Genomic DNA, 18,519 nt, shown 5'->3' with positions numbered 1-18,519 from the left:
CTGTGGGGAGTTACGCAGGCCTGGCAGGAGAGGCCTGTGAGACCTCACTGCCTGCAGGTAGCGAACTGAACCAGCTCCTTCCTGCAGCGGTGACCTGCTGGTCCTTGGGAGGTGCTCTGCTCAGATCTCCGGAGGTGTTAAAATTGCTCCTAATAATAAAATGCAGAGTGAAGTTAAAAGTCCTCAATAGTTCAGAGAACCAGGCCGCAGCCTCTGCTTTGGTGGAGCGGTCGAAGCATATCGGTGTTTCAGGAAGTCTGTATGCTTACTCGTAAATGCCTCAGTATGAGTTAGGGAGACTAGCTTGGAAACTGGGTTTGTGCCTAGGCTGTTGTGATCATTTTCAGGCATTATGTGTTTCCATGTTATTATTTTGTCTTTCCCTACGGGAGTTTTCCTTTTCTTTAAAAAAATAATCGATTCTTTGTTTGCCATCAGTTACACATGTAGCATTGTCTTTCCTCCCAGCGAGCTCAGAACTATAGGAGAAGTGTCAACATGCCTGAATAAAATGTGAGCAGACATCAATGGCAGGAATAGATCTTTTTGTAGAAGTATTTCTTTTATTTGTGGATTAAGTTGAGAGAGACAGGAACTTGTTAACTACCTCTAGGGATAAAAGGCAGTAGTCAGCTAAGTCAACACTGAGGTATATCCTTTAACTAAGTGTAATTTAGTTACCATGTAACGTCATTTGATGAGTGACAAACAGCTTTTATATTATATGCAAACTCCTTAAATAATGCCACGTACTTCTAAGGATTACCAAAAGTAAATTGATGCTAACTATGCTACAGCTAAGGTTACCATGCTTCTTGGTTTTTTAATAAACATCTCTCCTTTTAAAAAGAGTAATTCTCTGTTTAAACAGAGAATTAAAAGAGCATTTTAAATAATTATCTATTTAAAAATTTGTTTACCTTCTAAAGCGAAACTTCAAAAGGACAATCTATGATTTGAAACTGTAATTTGTCTTAAAGAACTCTTCTTTACAAAATCTGACAACTAAAGTTTGTGAAGTAGAATAGAATCAAAGTTGAAAAACAGTCCAGTTTCCTGACCAAGAGGAAATGGGTAAAGCCAAGCATCCAAAACAGCTAGCAGAAAATTGTAGCAAGAAACGCTTCTGCTGCCCCATGCAGTCTACAGAGAAAGAAGAATCACTTTCAGATTAAATCTCAGAGAACACAACAGAAATAATTTCAAGAGAGCTAGTACAGAGATGCAGGTTTATAATGAGATGGAGCCCAGTGATTGATGGTGGATTCTGCTTGAACTTTGTAGGTCAAGGGATATTTGTTCTGAAAAGACAGCTTTGAGCAAGCTGTCTTCTCTTCTGGAGAGCAAGGCCACCCAGATGGCTCTAGTACTACTGTGGTTTCCCTGGACCATCACTTCACCACTGCACCTCTTCCCCAGAAAGGCAAGCAAACTGTCCAGAAGAACTAAACAACCAAACAAATCCCCACATCACAATACCATAATTGAAAGTAACTTTTAATTTCCATGTGATGACCATGTGTTGTGGTTCTCTGTATCCTCCAGCTGAATGTGATGTTGAGCCCTATCTAAGGCTTTCTGCAGTTCCCTTACAGACATTGCGGTCTATTTAACTGGCTATAATGGTTACACAAAATCTAGACACAAACTTTTCTCTCAAGATAAATATTTCTTAGTATTTATTCATAATACTACATTAATATTCTTTTGATTAATTTGGGATATATATGCATATAGTGTCACAGTTAAACTCTACATGTGTTTACATGTGATGAATATATTTGATAGATTGTTCTGCCCCTCAACAAATTACTATATAACCACAGGTAAATGAATTATTTGTTCAATATTCCCTATATTCATATAACAATCACTGGAAATATATGTAAAGTTTTTCATATCAAGCAGTTTATTGTCAAGGTAACATCCATAACAAAGCCATGTAGAATACTGTTCTTTAGAGGCCTTCATTTTCCTATATAAGCTGTAAACATATTCTTCTGAATATTATGAATATAGAAAGTAGGCTATATTTCTCCTGATGTTCCCTCATTAATACCTTTCCAAAAGGATTTTCTTAAACATGAAGTAAATATGTAGGTGTAGAGACTTATCCAGAAGAGCTTCAAGCTTCTATATCTGTACAGGGTATTGATTGTAAAAGTGGATGCAATATTTTCAATTACACTCTGCAGAATAAAGTCAGGAGACATTCTAGATGTCTGGATTTGACATGATCACCTGGAGTACAGAGAGTCAAGTGTCCTTGGCAAAGCCTTTATATATCCATGTGGGAGAAGGTAGAGTGTCATTTATCCTTGAAGCCAGAAAGTTAACCATGACTCAGGGCTTCTCATCTTTCCATATTTCTGTGGAGCCGTAGCACAAATTTATATTTACAAAAAAGAATAAATCAACAGACTGATCTCTCTTATGGCTGGGCTTTCATGTTGGACAGGATGCTGTGCTTCAGGCAGCTGGTAAGACTCATGTCCCTGTCCCCAGCCTTGAGAAGGCAAGGCATGAAATGGAAAAGCCTTCATGTCAGCCACCACTGTGCAGGAAACTTGAATGCTGCAGGGTTTTGTGTTATTTGGGTCTGTAACAGTATTTTTTTTTCTTAAAAATGCTGCAAAGTAACAGGAACACAGATGAAGGAGGCAAGAGGCAGGCCGGGAAGGTTATCATCTGCTGTAGAGATTGGCAACAAAGTGGCTTAATATGTCCGTATTCGTGGTATTTCCACTGAACTACTGGGCTAAATACACTGTATATTTCGGTATGATGTATAGTTGCTAATCCCATTACCCATAGATCCATTTTAGAAAGCCCTCACAGCTAATGAATTTAATGACACAGAGGCCAAAACTTGAATATACATCACTCTGCCGAAAACCATCAATAACTGGGGAAACATTAATTTTTACAGCCGTGGCTGCTTGCAACCTATTTTACCAATCATAAACTGCTCTTTAATCAGAATCTGTTCACCTCTAAGGTCATCAAAATCTGCTGCCAGGCTACTTGTAACCGCCTGGCTTTTGTAAACCTGGATGATAGGCTTAGCCTGTAAGCTATAATCTCTCCCGCTTTGTTTGGAGTGTTAGAACAGTGATTGCACTGTCCCCTGGGAGTTGCCACTGATAGAAGTTACAACTTGTGGTATCGACTGAACCCACCACTTTTAAGTAATGGCAGGAATTACGTATTCTCCTGAAATATCACCTTTAAGCTGGCTGGGAGCTGTCAGTCTCCACTCCTATCCCTCCAGTGCTGTGTGATGTTAATTGTACCAGCAGCTGCTTGATCTGCTAAACAATCCGCTGGAAGCCTGGGATGGTTGTTTAGGATGTTCCCTCGGTCTCTCCATCATAATTGGAGCGCTGCTTTTCTTCTCCCCTCACGTTTTGCCCTTGACCTCTGCGACTTGACCACCGACGGGTCTGTCTTGTGTTGGACCAGAGTGTAGGGAGTTTCCAGGAGTCATGGCTCAACCAGATGGGTATTTGAGAGGATCTGATGGGTGTGCCACCTGCAACGAAGGAGATGGGAGTGAGTAGGATAGTTTCATTTTGAGTTTGTCACATTAATTGACATAAGTGTGAGCATTTTACATAAATGGAGTAGTTTCCACATAAATATTATACGTAGAGTATTTAACAGCTATATGAAGAAGTACTATGGGGCAAAGCTATAATTCAGACAATTCAGCAGAATAAAAGCACCTCAGGAGCTCCAGCTCCTCACTCCCCTTTGGCAATGTTCATTTTATGTGCACATGCATCAGCGTGTTTATATTGTCAGGTGCTTCTGCATGATAACATTTAAAACTCCCATCTTATCTTCAGTACACAGCGTTATAACCTGAAACTCATTTCTGGTTACAAACTACAGCACAGAGACTGGTGTCTTATACTGCAGTGTTTATGTCCAAAATTATTCTACTTCAGCAATCAGGCTCCCAAGTTAAAACACTGAGTGATGGAGTTAATTAAGGAGCAGTAGTGCTGCTGTAGCTCTAATGGTCTACAGATATAAGTGCCTCTAAGTGAGGCAAAGTTTGTCAGGAAAGGTAACGTCTTTCATTGCACCAGCTGATACAGCTGGAGGAAAAAATATAGAGCTTTGGGCTCACAAACCCTGCTTTCGGTTCCAGTATATTAACATTTCCACCATCAGAAAAAGCAAAAGCACTCCCCCACATACCCCTAAAAAAAAAAAGAGTTTATCAGTCTTATTTCAAGAATGTTACAAAGTAAAACTGACAAGTTAAGTATACAGTACGGAGACGACAGATGCCAGCGTTTTTTTGAATCTTGAAAGACAGAATATTATTAAATGCATCCTATCAGCAGAGTTGGGAGGGGTGAGTGTTCCCTAGTGATAAATCACTGCCTTTCCCTCTCTAATGAGTTCTAACCTCCATTCTTTTCCCTGAAAAATTCTCCTGCATCTTCCTGCAGCTGGATCAGAAAACACTTTGTTTGCAGACAGACTTCTGATTTATTTTCAAAAAACACTAAGAGATTGACAATATTGTCTTTTTTTCTTTTGTAATGCCATTAATTGATGTTTTATCAGAAATAGAGCCTGGCAGTTTTGCCATCCTGTTGCTGCAACAGGAATGGCAAATTACTGGCAAATACCCAAGTCCTGCTAATGAAAATTCCTTATAGTCATTAGTGCTAGAAGTTTTAAGGCATTGTTACTTAATATCAGTATCATATGCAGGTAATAAAATTCATTTATACAATTTGTGAAAATTTTCTAGTAAACTTTAAGTAGTCCATCATTTGTTTGTTAGAAATGGACCAAAAATGTAAATTAAAATAATGGAAAGATCCCAGGATCATATTAGCTAAATAACTATGGACTCCAGAAGGAATTTTAGCTGAGTTTAGCACTATTTCACAAGAGATTGTATTGAACAGAATTAAAGAAACATAAAAAATTTGCTCCTGTAAAAACAAAGATGTTTTAAACAGAGACTTCTGGCAATGTTCTCATCGTTCCTTTTTATTCCATTGTTCAAAATTGGGTAATTATGCTTTTGTTAATTTTCCTCAAATGAGGTCCGTTACAACTGTTTGCAAAATAGAGTCACTCAGGCCTTCCAGAACGAGTTTTGGCTGCTAGTGTAAAAATGGAAAAGTAAGGGCTGCATAGCCATTGTTACAAGTCCTTGCTGTCCTTGTAGCTTCAATGCAGAGTAGCCTTTTCTTCCTGTGTAGTTAAAAATAGTTATACAGCACTCCATCTAAAAGTTACTTGTGTTTGTTTAAAAAAGTTGGATTGTCATCGGTTTTCATTTTTAAATATGGATAAACTGGAAAGTACTAAAGGAGAAAGTGTTTCTGTTAGTGTTAGGAAATTATTAGAGTTCTTATTTTGCCAAATCTCTTTTTGTTAAAATGATCCACTCATTATGAGCTCGAAGCTGCTACCGTGTGTGTGTCATTGTGAGGGATTCAAGGGACATCATTAATATCATGTAAATCCAGCAGTATTTTATGTGCATTGATGCCATTCAAAGTATGTGGCAGAAGATCTCTGTTGATTTTTCTTCAGCAATGAAGTGCTGTGTTTTCAGTGCAGCCCAAATAACGATAACGGAGGATTCACGCTACTCTCAGATTGGCAGTGCAGCTTGAAATTTATATACTTGGTTATATGAGAGCTCATCTGTACTGATAAATAAAGTGCCCAGAGCTCCTTGATGCTGCCCAATGCTTAATTGTTCCCTCAGTCTGTTCCAGTCCATCCCAACGTGCTAACCAAGGAAAATGTGCTGCTGCAGGGTGAGCTCAAAGCACCGTGGGCACAACTCAGCAGGCTGAGGTGGGAAGTAGTCCTATTCTCCAGAGGTCTCTAAATCTCTTTTACTTAGTATGTAAACTCTGAGTCTGTATGACCTTTAGTTTATAAGCTTTCATTACGTTATAAACTTTATTTGCATAGAAATATATGATTTGTAGAATTCTTTAGAGATGTTGCATACTTTATATTCTGGAAGATTTACTGTGCAGTAAGGCTGATTTGAAAAAATTGTGTACAGCAAAATGATAACCTAAAGGTAACATGGTATTAAAGGTACTCGTGCAAAACTTTTACAAGCTGGTGATCTGACAAAGTTTGTGAAGCAAAGGATTTTGAAAGTAGGGTAGGCCACCTAAATGTTGAGCTACATCAGAAGCAGCAAGTTGTAGAAGTGGAATGTGAATTCCTACGTCAGTGCAGCAATTTCATATGCAATTTTTTTTTCATATTCACCTTCTCTCAATATATGTGGCAGCAAAAAGAAAAGGAATTCAGAGAGAGGGAAAAATAATTAGGTGCTTAGCAAGGTCATTTGTGCATACATAGAAAAAGAATAATTTAAAATTCAGAATGGAAGGAAAGGATGTTAAGATTTACAGAGTGAGTTTGTTAACAGGTAGCAGAGCTAGCAGTGTGCAGTGGTAGCACCAAGATCTAATTCTTTGTTTCTTAGAGCCAGAGCATAAATCTCATCGTGAAATTGAGAATTTTTTTCTGTGCTTTTTAGCTCTAGTCTTACACATTCACATCCTTTGTCTCCTCTGCACCAACCTTTTCCAGTTCTTCAGTGCCCATTTATGTAAGTTGGGCATGGTGCTCTGGGCATAATCCTTCCATGCTGTCAGATGGTGTCAGACACATCATCCAGCAGGATGCAGATTAACCCGTTCCAGGGCTTTGTTTTGGTAAGCAGCATTATGCTCCATCGTCTCTGCTTGAGAAAAACTACATAATGGCTTGTCACCAAGCACTAGCTTATCCATAGAACTTCTCAATAAACTAAACTTAGTTCTTTGAACATATGTTGCTATTTTGTTCATCAAATAATGGTTTGCAAGATAATTTATACTCAGTTGAGACATGTCTAGTTAAAAAATATTAAAATCCAAGCATAACAATACATAATGAATTTAGGAACTGGAAAAAAAAAATCTTAAAAGCACTACAGGTTAGATGCAAATCTTTTTATGGTTCGTTACTTTTTAATATATTGTTTCTGATATACTTCACTTGGTAACAATACAGGCTATTGTAAGCTTGTCAGTAAATGATAAAACAGTTCAATTACCCCTTCTTTCCATGTGGATCCAAAAAAGTGTAGTGAAGTATACCTTCAAAACCGTAGGGAAAGTGCTTCAGCAAAGGCTTTTCAAAACTAATTTTTAATCAGGTGCTAACTACTTGATAAAGCTGCTTATTTAATTTTTGTCAATCTATAAAGCAATTCAGCTATGTGTTTATGATTGCAAAGGCCTTTTAGCTTGACTCTTAAGGAAAATGAGTTTGTGTTAATGATACTCCCGTCCGTTGCTCTGTGCTTCGGGTAGCTTCTGAGCAGAATGGCAGTGCTCGACCAACGTGACAGAGTAAGGGGATCCTCTAAGATAATTAACTTTCTGTTAAGTAGAGCACTAGTAAAAACCCAAGATCTGAGTTACTGTGTTTCCTGTAGGAAAAAGCAGTAGAACTTGGCAGTTGAAGAGGAGTTGGTGCGGTCTGCGTTCCATATCTGTAGGATACCAAGCTCCATTATACAGCTGCCATGGAGCAGCATGTGTTCAATATGGTTCAAGTAGTAATAATTATCCAAAAGAGTGAGTCAGAACTCAGAAATGTTCAGGACAGAAGCAAAAATCCTCCCTTCCAACTTGAAAGAAAGGAGAGCAAGCAGAAATTCCTTGCAAGTAGCACAGTTACAAGCGAAGCTTTTCCTGTTCGTAGGTGGTTGCTCTTTAGGAGTGGGGGCATGGAGTTTGGAAAACAAATTAACTTCATTATTGAAGAATGAAAGCAAAGCCCTTAAAAATAGTAAATTTGAAAAAGAGTAGGAGAAAGGAGTTTAAGTGCAGTTTGTGCAGTGGATGGGAAGCCTGTGTGTGAGAGGCAAACAACACAGACCCAATATACAGCGAAGCAGCAGAATGTTCTATAGATCTTTTCAGGAGACATCACAGTTCTAGATATGCACTGCTGAAATGAGAGAACTACTTAAAAATAATGAATTCTCAGGGAAAATAATTTAGACATGTTCTAAACAGCTGCTTCTGTCTCTAAAATAAAATAATAGTAATAGGCTGAATGCAAGTGCAGATGAGGCGGCCAGTCGCAAGGGCCAGGAGCATCTCTTCCAGCTTGGACACTCCTCAGCTCAAAACCTCATTTGAACCCAAATATTGAAAATGCAAAGTTTTGAATTGAAATCGTGTTTTATAGTTACATTTTTAGATGATTAGAAACTTCTACCATGTCAGTGAATGCATTGAAACCAAGTAACAATGTATTTGCATATTATGTATGGACTTACTAATGTAAAAAAAAATAATTTAGAAATCTGATCGTTATTAGCAACCGTTAAAAATAAACCCAGGAGTTGCTATGGGTAGCGTTATGCTAACAATAGCAACAGAGTAAAAATTCATAGTTAGACCAATTTCTATATCACCCCCATACATTTTGAAAACTTGTTGGCTTTAGAAAAAGTATCTTGTGTAATACCACTTTTCAGGTATTTATATGATTTTTGCATTAAGTTATTTTACAGAGCCTACTGTTTATTCAGAGTCTTGAAGAGTTGTAAGCATGCATATTTAGTTATAATGCTGCTTTATATCCTAAGCAAGATTTTTTTGTGGTATAAAAATAAAGTTAATGAGATGTAGACTTAGTTTCAAGCAAAATAAAAATAACTTTGCTAAATTAGGAAGTCTCTAAAAACTAATTGGAAACTCAGGCTGATTCTCAGCATAACGAATTTGCATTGCTTCACTGAAGTGAAGGTCTGATGCAGAAGACTTGTCTTTAAATCACCAAAATACTTCAGAGTCTGATGTGAGGTTTTCTGTCATGCCAAAAGCTGGACCAGAGGGTTGACCAGTGTGATAATTAAAAAGGAATCCCCCCAGGAAATCTGATGTGTTAAAGTATTGTGATAAATTGCCCTGGGAGATTTGAAGTTCCCTCTCAACCAGAAATGCTTTATGGTTCACAAAGCAGAACTGGTCTGTTTCATGGAACAAACCAAAGTATTTGTCAGATAATTGTGTGCTATCGACAGGATAGGGACAGTGCAGATAAAGGGGGGGGGGGGGGGGGGCAGGGGAGGGGATAAAAGATGCGCTGCCATATAAATGATATCATTTTTCCCCATTTACCTAGAGAAGCAGTCACCTTGGCTGCTCAGCATTTACATTTTGATGTACCTTGGAGACTCTAACCACGTGTTCTGGCAAAGATCAGCAATTTTCTAACAGGGCAGTGGCACAACCATTAAAATGTCATGTCATGCAAATTATAGGATGTATAATAATCCTGCAGATTTTCTGTAGAGTGGATTTAAGATTGATACCACTAAGTAAAGGGATGTCATTGATCAAATACGTGAGGATGCTGGACATTAAATATTGTGTCCAAAATTTGGGTAGCTTTCAATTCTAAAATAGCAGGATACAGGATTTACTGAGATTAATTATTATATGAAAGTGCCTTAGCAGATTATTTCAGAGCTCTGGACTGTTGACTCCAGTGATTTAATTTACTGAGGTCTCCAATTTTCTAATATGCTTAGAAATGCTTTTCTGATATATGCAAACTAACATTACAGCGTAAACCTTAATGCAACTGTAAGAATGCTGCCTTGATAAAAGATCAATGAAATTAAAAGGATTAAGTCTGGGCCAAATCCGTGACAGCTTTGCTTACCACAGCATAGAAAAGCTTATGTGGAGCACTAAACAACCTTGTTTCTCCAGTTGGCGTAAATTGTGACTGTCACAGAATAAAAAGTGTGGGGTTTTTTTTCCTCCACCAGCCCTTCCTCCAAGGGAAGGGCCACGCTTTCATCCTTCACCTTGAAAACACATCTTGTCATAATTTGAAGAAGCCATGTGTTGTAAATGGATGGCAGCAGCAGTTCCTTGCAGGGAATGTTTGCAGGTTCATCAGAGCTCCACTCTAGCCGGTTTTGTGCAAATTTAACCGGAGGTCTGCTGAGGCGCAAGGGAGAGCGAGGGTGAGTACAGGATGGGACGGAGCGGCGGAAGAGTTTCATGTTAGTAGCTTCACAGAGCACCCAGTCTGGCAGCAACTTTTGTCAGCATCTTTTTTGCAAACTACTTGTTATTGTTCCTTTAAAAAGGAATTTCTCAGTTCTCCATAGTTGTGTTTCTTCCGGTACTGAGAGGCTTTGGAGACTTCTGTGGGAAGTAGAGAAAAGCCAGATTTTATTGTCCACCATACGTGTATCTTCCTTGTCTTTTGCAGGAGGATTCGAGCTCCCTGGCACAGGCTGAGCCACCTCAAAGCCATGTAGCAGTGTAAGGGCAGGGCAGGACCTTACGGTGTTCTCTGCTGCTCAAGGCCCATGCTGAGAGTCCTGTAGGTAGCAGGGCCTCACGTACCCACCATGCATGTTTCTCATACTGTCTCCTTCGCTGCCTGGTCCAGTGGCTGTGAGCTCCTTGCCAGCTCATCTGCCCTTAGCTGCCATAAAACTCCCTTGCAGGGTGTCTGGGTCGCTGGTGCTTTGGGCAGGCTGTAAGAGTGCCTTTTCCCAGGTCTCCTTTAATAGGCACAATAATGAACTTGCAGAAATGTGTTAACCTTGTTTTATGAAAGACGTTTGTTAGGTGGTAGGAATTACTCAATTATTTTCTCTCCTGATTTGGAGTTCAAGACTCATTCTTATGCTGTTTCTATTTCTTTCAATGGTGTTTTTAAACGAGATTTGTACCTCATGAAATCGGTTGGTATCTGTGCTGCAATTCAATGTCAACTTGATATATTTGTTCTTTACCCTCCTCCCAAAACAATCCTATGAGAAATTAAGTGAATGTTATATCTTCTTTTTTTTTCCTTTCTTTTTCTTTTTTTTTCTTTTGTTGAACTACTGAACTGCGGTGCTGGAGGGTGTGTGTCTGTGTCTAATAGTCATTGCAGTAGGGTATGGTAGCTTAAATTATTTCATATATTGCAACAACATTCTACAGGCAACTGGGTTAACAGCATGATAAAGCACAGTGCTTTAATACCAATAAATATTATATCGTGCTCGTGCTCTCTTGATAGTTTTAAAATAATAACACTCTGTGGGTTTCTTCGCCTTTTCCTTGTTGTTTCAGACATGCCAGGTAGCCCGCACAACCAGTTCACCTTCAGACCCCTCCCACCACCACCTCCACCACCACACGCCTGTACCTGTGCCAGAAAACCACCTCCAACAGCCGATACCCTCCAGAGAAGATCAATGACCACCCGCAGCCAGCCCAGTCCTGCTGCCCCGACGCCCCCCACCAGTACGCAAGACTCGGTGCATCTCCATAACAGCTGGGTCTTGAACAGCAACATACCCCTGGAAACCAGGTACAGGCCAAATGGGTGTATACAACATATCTTAAATGTTTTAAAAAACCCAGAGAAGATCAGGAGGAGGGATGGAATTGACATGAGATGGTGACAGGGTTTGTCGTTCAGGACACGCCAGTGCATTTTAATGTCATGTAGCCATGTGAGACCTTATTTATTTGATTCATCTAGGTCATTAATGCTCATAAAAGTCGGTGTCTTGCAAAGTTTTCCTTAAGGTGTATAGATGACATAGGTATTTTGGAGTTGTGTGCAGTCAGGATTTCTGCTGGTGCACTTGTCTCACCTTCCCACATTCTCCCAGAGCCATTCTACAATCAGCAAACAGAAGTTCTGTTTAATCGGTGTCCTCTGGCACTCTGGAGGCAGTCAATGTTCAGGCTGCAGCTCCTGTGGATAAGAAAAGATAGGAAATAATACTGAAATAATATTTCCCTCAATATTTAAACACTTTATTGCATATATACACAAAGAATATAATTTGCTAATCATCTGCTAATGGAGAAATGATATGGCCCAAGACAGGTACTGAGCATGGAGAGGCTTGCTGCTGGGAGCTGAGCAAGCATCCTGGCTTAACCCCAGCTGGCAGCTAAGTCCCACACAGCCAATCGCTCACATCCCTCCCAGGGGGATGGGGGAGAGAATTGGAAAAGTGAGAGAACTTACGGGTTGAGATAAGAGCAGTTTAATAAATAAAGTATAATAATAATAATAATAGTAGTAATGAAAAGGAAAATAACAAAAAGAGATTGAAAAGTAAAACTCCTGGAATGTGAGTGATGCAAATGAAAAACAATTGTTCACCACCAACAGATGCCCAGTCCATCACTGAGCAGTGGCCCCCTGGCCAGCTTTCCCCCTAGTTTATACACTGGGTGTGACGCCATATGGTATGAACCAGCCCTCTGACTAGTTTGGGCCAGCTCTTCTGTCTGCATTCGTTCTCCAGCCTGCTGGATGACAGGGCAGTGTGAGAAGCTGAGAAGTCCTTCTCTCAGTGTGAGCACTACTTAGCAATAACTAAAACATCAGTGTGTTGTCAACATTGCTGTCATCTGGAATTCCAAATACAGCACTGTACCAGCTGCTAGCAAGAAAACAAACCCTGTCCCAGCCAGAAGCAGGACAGAAGCAGGAGGGTTCAAATCCAGGAGCATTCACAATTTAGAGTATCTACTCTGAAAAATAGCTGAAAGCAAATACATTCTGTATTCAGCAAACCTGTGTCTTGCTACCTGAAGTTGTGCCATGAAGGTAAATGCAGTTTCATCTGACGTGTTGGCTATAATATGCTTGGTTTGGGGTTGTTTTTTCCTGATAAATGTTAGCTAATTTGATTGCTTCCAGCTACAACTGTGTTTGCTAACTTGAAGCTTAAAACAAGCCCTTGATTTTCTACAACTTTCTTCCTCTACATCGTGAGCAGAGCACCAAGAAATTTTCACTAGGGTTTGCTTTGGGTTTTCACATTTTAAACCATGTAAAGTGGTAACTGTGAAAGTTGTGTGGGGAAACACATGAAGGTCCAACATCCAGTCAATCTGATCCAGAGAATATGTTGTTATGCATGGAAGTGTTTTCTTTTTAATACATTTCTGTCTGAGGGCCAATTATTGCAATTAATTGTAGAAACCTAAATTTTGTTCTAAGTTTTATTTTATTACAGAACTTAATTTTGACTTTGCTGCTAATCAGAAGTGTTAAATTAAGGGGTTTTTTTCCCTCTGCAAGGCTAATAAGTTGTGATTGAAGAATGAGCTGATTCATTCTAAAATAAAACTTTCCTAAATCCTTTAAGTACAAATCACAAAAAGACTCAATGAGAATGGAAACTGTTCTCCGAAAGTGAATATCAACAAAATTTTAGTTCAGTTAGTCCTTCTAGAGCTAGAAGCTTCTGTTTACATAATTGTTATAAAGATAACTTTCACAAAAGCTTGTATATCTATACCTTCTGCCACATATATGGCTGATCCCTGGGCATTTTGCACCCTTTTGTGCCCTTTTGGGTTTTTTTAGTTAACAGTTAGGTAGGTCTTGTTTAGCCCATCTGCATCCCTGTCACTATATTCTCATCAGACCTCACTGGGGAAAATACTTTTCAATTTTCTCTTTTAAATTCCATTTCATTTTTCTGGCTCCTCACTGGTTTTGCAAATTTCAAACTTCTCAGAAAGAACAAAGGCACAGATACATAGTTATGACTGTAATTATGTAATTGGAAGGGCTGTGCAGTGGATTAGGAATTCAGGCTGGAAAACCTACTGTGGGTTCCCCATTAGCAATTCACAAAGCCTGGGAATTTTCCGCTTTCCTACCCTTGGGCAGTTGTTTCCGCTGATTTCATGCACCCTCTGGTAGCTAGCTGCAGCTTCTCGTGCAGCTGGCTGCAAGGCTGTATAATCTGAGAGCAGGATCTGTGATGCTGTTTGCCAAGATGTCTCTGCAGTTTATGTGCAGACAAGTGTTATGGCAGGGGAGCATTGTAATAAAAACATTTGTGATCACTGCTTCCCAGAAGCCTGTAGTACGCAGCACAGCCTTAGAGAACAAGGGCTAGCTGCTTGCTTTTCCTTCCTTTAACAGGGAATGATTCAGCTGGAATTGAACAGATACTTTGGTCTAAGACCTGGATTCTCTTGCTTTCCTTCTCCATTAGTGTTTAGCTGCCCATTAAACATAATCCTACAAAACAAAGGGAAACATGTCAGTGGCAGCTGTGTTTCTGTGCTAAATCTTTAATAGTACCAAATCTACCTAATATGTACATACCTAATATGCCTAAGCAGATTTTATTTTTTTTTAATTTGGAACATTTACAGTCAAAAAAGAAGACTTAGGTAATGTATTCCCTACTGTAATAACTAGGCAAAAATCCGAATGCACACGTTCAGCTTTTCTTCCAGCTGTATCTCTGGTTAATCTATAAACAGCACATGTGTTCGTGGTGTCTCTGTAGCCATGTAATATTAGAGATTTCCTAGAACTAATCGTGTGACTGTAAATCCTCTTCACTCTGGGCTGTCGGAAATGAAGCAAGTTTAGGAGTCTGCTCCTACTGATAATGTGTCATAGTTATGTAAAAGAAAATTCTGTAGTTCTGAAAGCGTTTGCAGTACTCTGATTAAACATATATTCTTACCTAATTAGAATTTGAAACCCTCGATTAGACCGCAAAGGGCTGCAGTAAAGACATGTGCTGAAGCGTGCCCTGTAGTAGGAAACTTTGCCATATTTTTGTAGAAAGGGGAAGATGGGAAATTCTGGTTTGTGCTTCATCTGGAGGTGGCATATTGCGTGGGCTGATCCGCAAAACAGTTTTGTCAGGACCCAGTTTACTACCCCTCCTGTTTAATGAGGAGATTGACTTGGAAAGGCGACTTTACTTGTTCAAGTTCACACAAGCTTTTGGCAAAGCCAGGAGAAGTCTAGATGTATGTCATTGCCAAGGCCAGGTCTCTAATTACGGTAGTTATTCTGATTATATGCCACCCAAATGAAAATAAGAATTAGGAACACCTTTTGAACTTCAGAGGATGTGTCATAGAATAGCTGTTGATGAGGAAAGAGGAGCTGTACCTGTAGGAGGTGTGACAGCTCAAACTGCCGCAGCCTTGGGCACTGGGATGTGCCTGTAAATCCAGCTGTGGGCCCTGTCTGTGTGCACAGGCACAGTTTGGGGGAAAAAAACCCCACCAACATATTAATTATTAAAATGACTTATGCACATGCAGTAATTTCATTGTCACACAGAAAAATAATTTGTAAGTATTGCCAGAAAAAGACCGCAAGGATCTCTCACTCCACATAAAAACCCAGGAAACACTGATTCTCTTTTTTAGGGGAATGTTATTGGGCTTTTACATAAATTGATTTTTTTACTTCTCCCCCAGAACACAGTACTTGGAACCTATTGCCTATTCCTATCCTTTCCACTAAAATAATTGTTTTTTTCAGGTTTTGTAGATGCTGGGCTCTAACGTTTCAAATCTTATGATTTACAGTGTAATATATTGTCATTATCTCTGACAGCCCCATCTGAACATAGCTTACTACCTTTTATGGAGTATGTATTAAACCCTGACAATTCAAACGAGTCTTTTCCATTTTCTCTGTGCCCTGTTAGTTGACTCAGGATTTGTTTCTGTATCTTGCATTTTGTTTGTTTGTGTTTTGCTTTGGTTTTGTTTTGATTTCTGGTGTTTGCTGTTTATTTTCCTACTTCAGTCAAATTTCCAAATAAGAAGGAAAAAAAATAGATGTTTTACTTGACATTATTTGTGATCCTCCCTGTAGTCTGTTACAGTTCCTTCATGGATAAACCATCGGACACACTTATTTTGAGTAAAGGTTGCCATTTGGATTACCCAAGCATTAGAATTTTTAACTTTTCTGCCTACATATCAAAACTCACCGAATTTTGATTTTGTTTCAAAGTGGGATTTTTTTTTTCTTTTTAGTTCTCTTTAGTGTCTCAATATTTTACATATTTGCTTGTTCCTTCCTTTTTTAAATCAAAATTCTTGCTAGTCCCTCTAACCCATTTAGCAGTGTTGGCAGTAAGGTTAATGCTGTGCTGAATGGACTGAAATCTCCCTTCACTGCGCTGGCAATGAGCCAAGTACTGTGGAAAAAGACAGCTTAATTTAAGCAATCTTATCACCATGGTAATAGCTCCTCTAAGGGGACAGTGAGGTACCAGACCATGAACCTGAGATTCAATTATCATTAATTTATATAAAACTTTGAAGTGCTAGAATAATAGGAGAAGTATTTGGGGTTCAAGGCAGTTAGGATTTTTAGTTAATATTCAGCAATATTTTGGACCCCTGAAGTTTGTTTAGGGCTCTAAACACCTGAAAACTCTGAGAGTTTTTGAGTTCAATGAATTTATTGAGCTCCTCATATAGATGGGATCGTTCCTTTCTGTAGTACATAGTTTTCAAAGGTGCGTAAGACTATCTGGATTTCTGTTTTCCTAAGAGCATCATCTTGTTGGTAATTCTGTTTACTGTAGGGGACACCTTGACAGCTGTCACTTATCAAGAGATGTATTCTCTACTGTGGTTTTCCCTTGCTCTTTCTTAATCAAGCTCGTAATTACTTGTACTCTTCAAAAAGTGCTTGGGTAGCCTTTCAAATCACAGAAGCCCGTGCATGCTGGCTTTCTGTCTAAGCTGCAGTCATACTAAAAGTGGAAATTATTAAAAGTCTGTATACAAGTCCACACTCACAGACTTCAGTGTGAGCCCTTGGAACATATATTCTTTTCCCTGGTCCCTTCATTTCAGGATCTTGTGGATCTTGTCCTTGGTGCAGGGATAGAGAAAGCGCTTTTGTGCCTCCCTTTTCCCCTTTCAGGGTTTCCATAGCAAAGGCAACAGCTTTTGCAGCTCCCAAGGCACACAGGTGTTGATGAGCATAAACCACCGAGCAGGGAGACAATTACTATCTGAGCAATGCAATTCATTTGGAACTCGTTTGCGAATGGAGCCAGCTCCTGAGTTAAATGACCAGACTTATGGTTCTTCCAAGAATAAATGCAGGGGGGGGCTTCATTTATGATCTTTCCTTCAAATCACGTTGGTCAGTATTCACTATTAGGACGTTTCACTTGTGTTTTGCCATTTTCTACCTAATTAAACAATAAATCTAACCATATAGAGAGGCCAACCATATTAAAAACAGACATGTGGTAAGGTTGAAAATTCAGTCCAAGTCCTGTGTGTTTTCACTGCACAGAAGATCCTAAAGAGATAGAAGAGTTTTGAATTGTAAACGATAAATTGAAAACTGTAAATATAACCATGAACTTAAAATAAAAGCTGTAAATATGACCATAAATTTAATAATGAAAGAATGAAAGCATCTCTTAAGGAAATGAAAATATAAACATTTGTCATCTACAGTGAAGTACAGTTTCATGTTAACAGCAGTGGCGGCCAAGGGTCCTTCTTTGGAATAGTTTGAGAGCCAGTCAGTAAGGACAATGAGGCAATTTAAATTAGTCATGTTATCTCCTGTGGTTTTTTGATTTGAGAAGAGCTCTGCTGTGGCCTTCCCTGGAACAGTGGGACAGGATGTGTATGTGTATGGCAGGTGCTGTTCGGTAATCTGAACAGCCGTGAGCAGATACTCTTTGCTCATTATTTTGACTAATGGAATAGTAGATACAGTTATGAATGTACATTTTGAAAGAGAACCATAATTGCATGTTAATACGAGGAGTGAGGGCTGGTTTGGGAAGCAGAGACTGGGTAGCAGAAAGGGTCAGAGATGTGTATCCAACCGCTGGATATAGTGATGTCTAGGGCATCTGTATGGGAAGTGCAAATAGTATATACATAGGTTATGTGATTTGTCAAGTAAAGTTTGTGCTGTTTCTCACAGTAGATGTACAGCTTGGCTTTAGACCATCTGTGTGTGAGTGCAGGTATTTGGAAGGAGACTCAAATACTAGGAATGAAAGTCAGTTAAAAGGAATGTGCATGAATACCCACAGGAGGAAATTCGTGGTGGCTACTTCTACTTTAGAAATCTCATTCCTTTTTCAAGCCATGCCTCTAACCACAGAATGTAAGCAGCAAAATTACAACATTGGTATTTTTATCCTTCTCGATTCATGGTTTCGAAGTGCTCTGCAAATATGACGTACTACTCTTTATACAACCTTTGTAAATACTATTGTAAGTACTATTGTTCTCATTTTCCAGATTAGAAGTTTAAAATTTACTGAAAAAACCCAAACATAGAGCAAACCACAAGCTCCTTTATTCCTTCCTTACCCCACGAATCTCTGTGTGCATCGATCAGTTTTTCTCAGCTCAGGAAAGTCCTAAGCCACAGAAAAGCACTTTTGAAAACTACTGTATTAATGTAGCAATTTTGCCATGTATCATAATAACAAAGCCCATACTGATCTATACAAGGGTAATTTATGTCCCCAATGTGGTAGTTTCTGCTTGGGTTTGTGTGGGGGTTTTTTTTTGACTAAGTAGCCAACAAAGCCAGAAGACAATTGTATTTTGGACAACTGTTCTATTTTAGAAGCTGTTCTTGATTGATTTTGGCACTGTCCTATATTTATATAAATATTGTCCCAGATTTCTGCCAGGGACT

General features: G+C 39.1%; 1 protein-coding gene across 2 annotated transcripts in view; it reads left to right on the top strand.

Moving 5' to 3' along the window:
• TENM1 (teneurin transmembrane protein 1) overlaps positions 1-18,519 on the top strand; it is a gene marked incomplete at both ends in the record, with an annotated part of 246,298 nt that overhangs the window by 77,789 nt on the left and 149,990 nt on the right. For both annotated transcript variants that reach the window (XM_084269240.1, XM_084269239.1), the window contains one exon: positions 11,154-11,394. In XM_084269240.1, coding sequence (XP_084125366.1) covers positions 11,154-11,394 — 241 coding nt within the window. The remainder of the gene's footprint in view (positions 1-11,153; positions 11,395-18,519) is intronic.

This window comes from Gallinula chloropus, assembly GCF_964237585.1.
Source record: "Gallinula chloropus genome assembly, chromosome: 11".
Taxonomy (NCBI): Eukaryota; Metazoa; Chordata; class Aves; order Gruiformes; family Rallidae; genus Gallinula; species Gallinula chloropus.
This window is presented reverse-complemented; position numbering and strand designations above follow the sequence as displayed.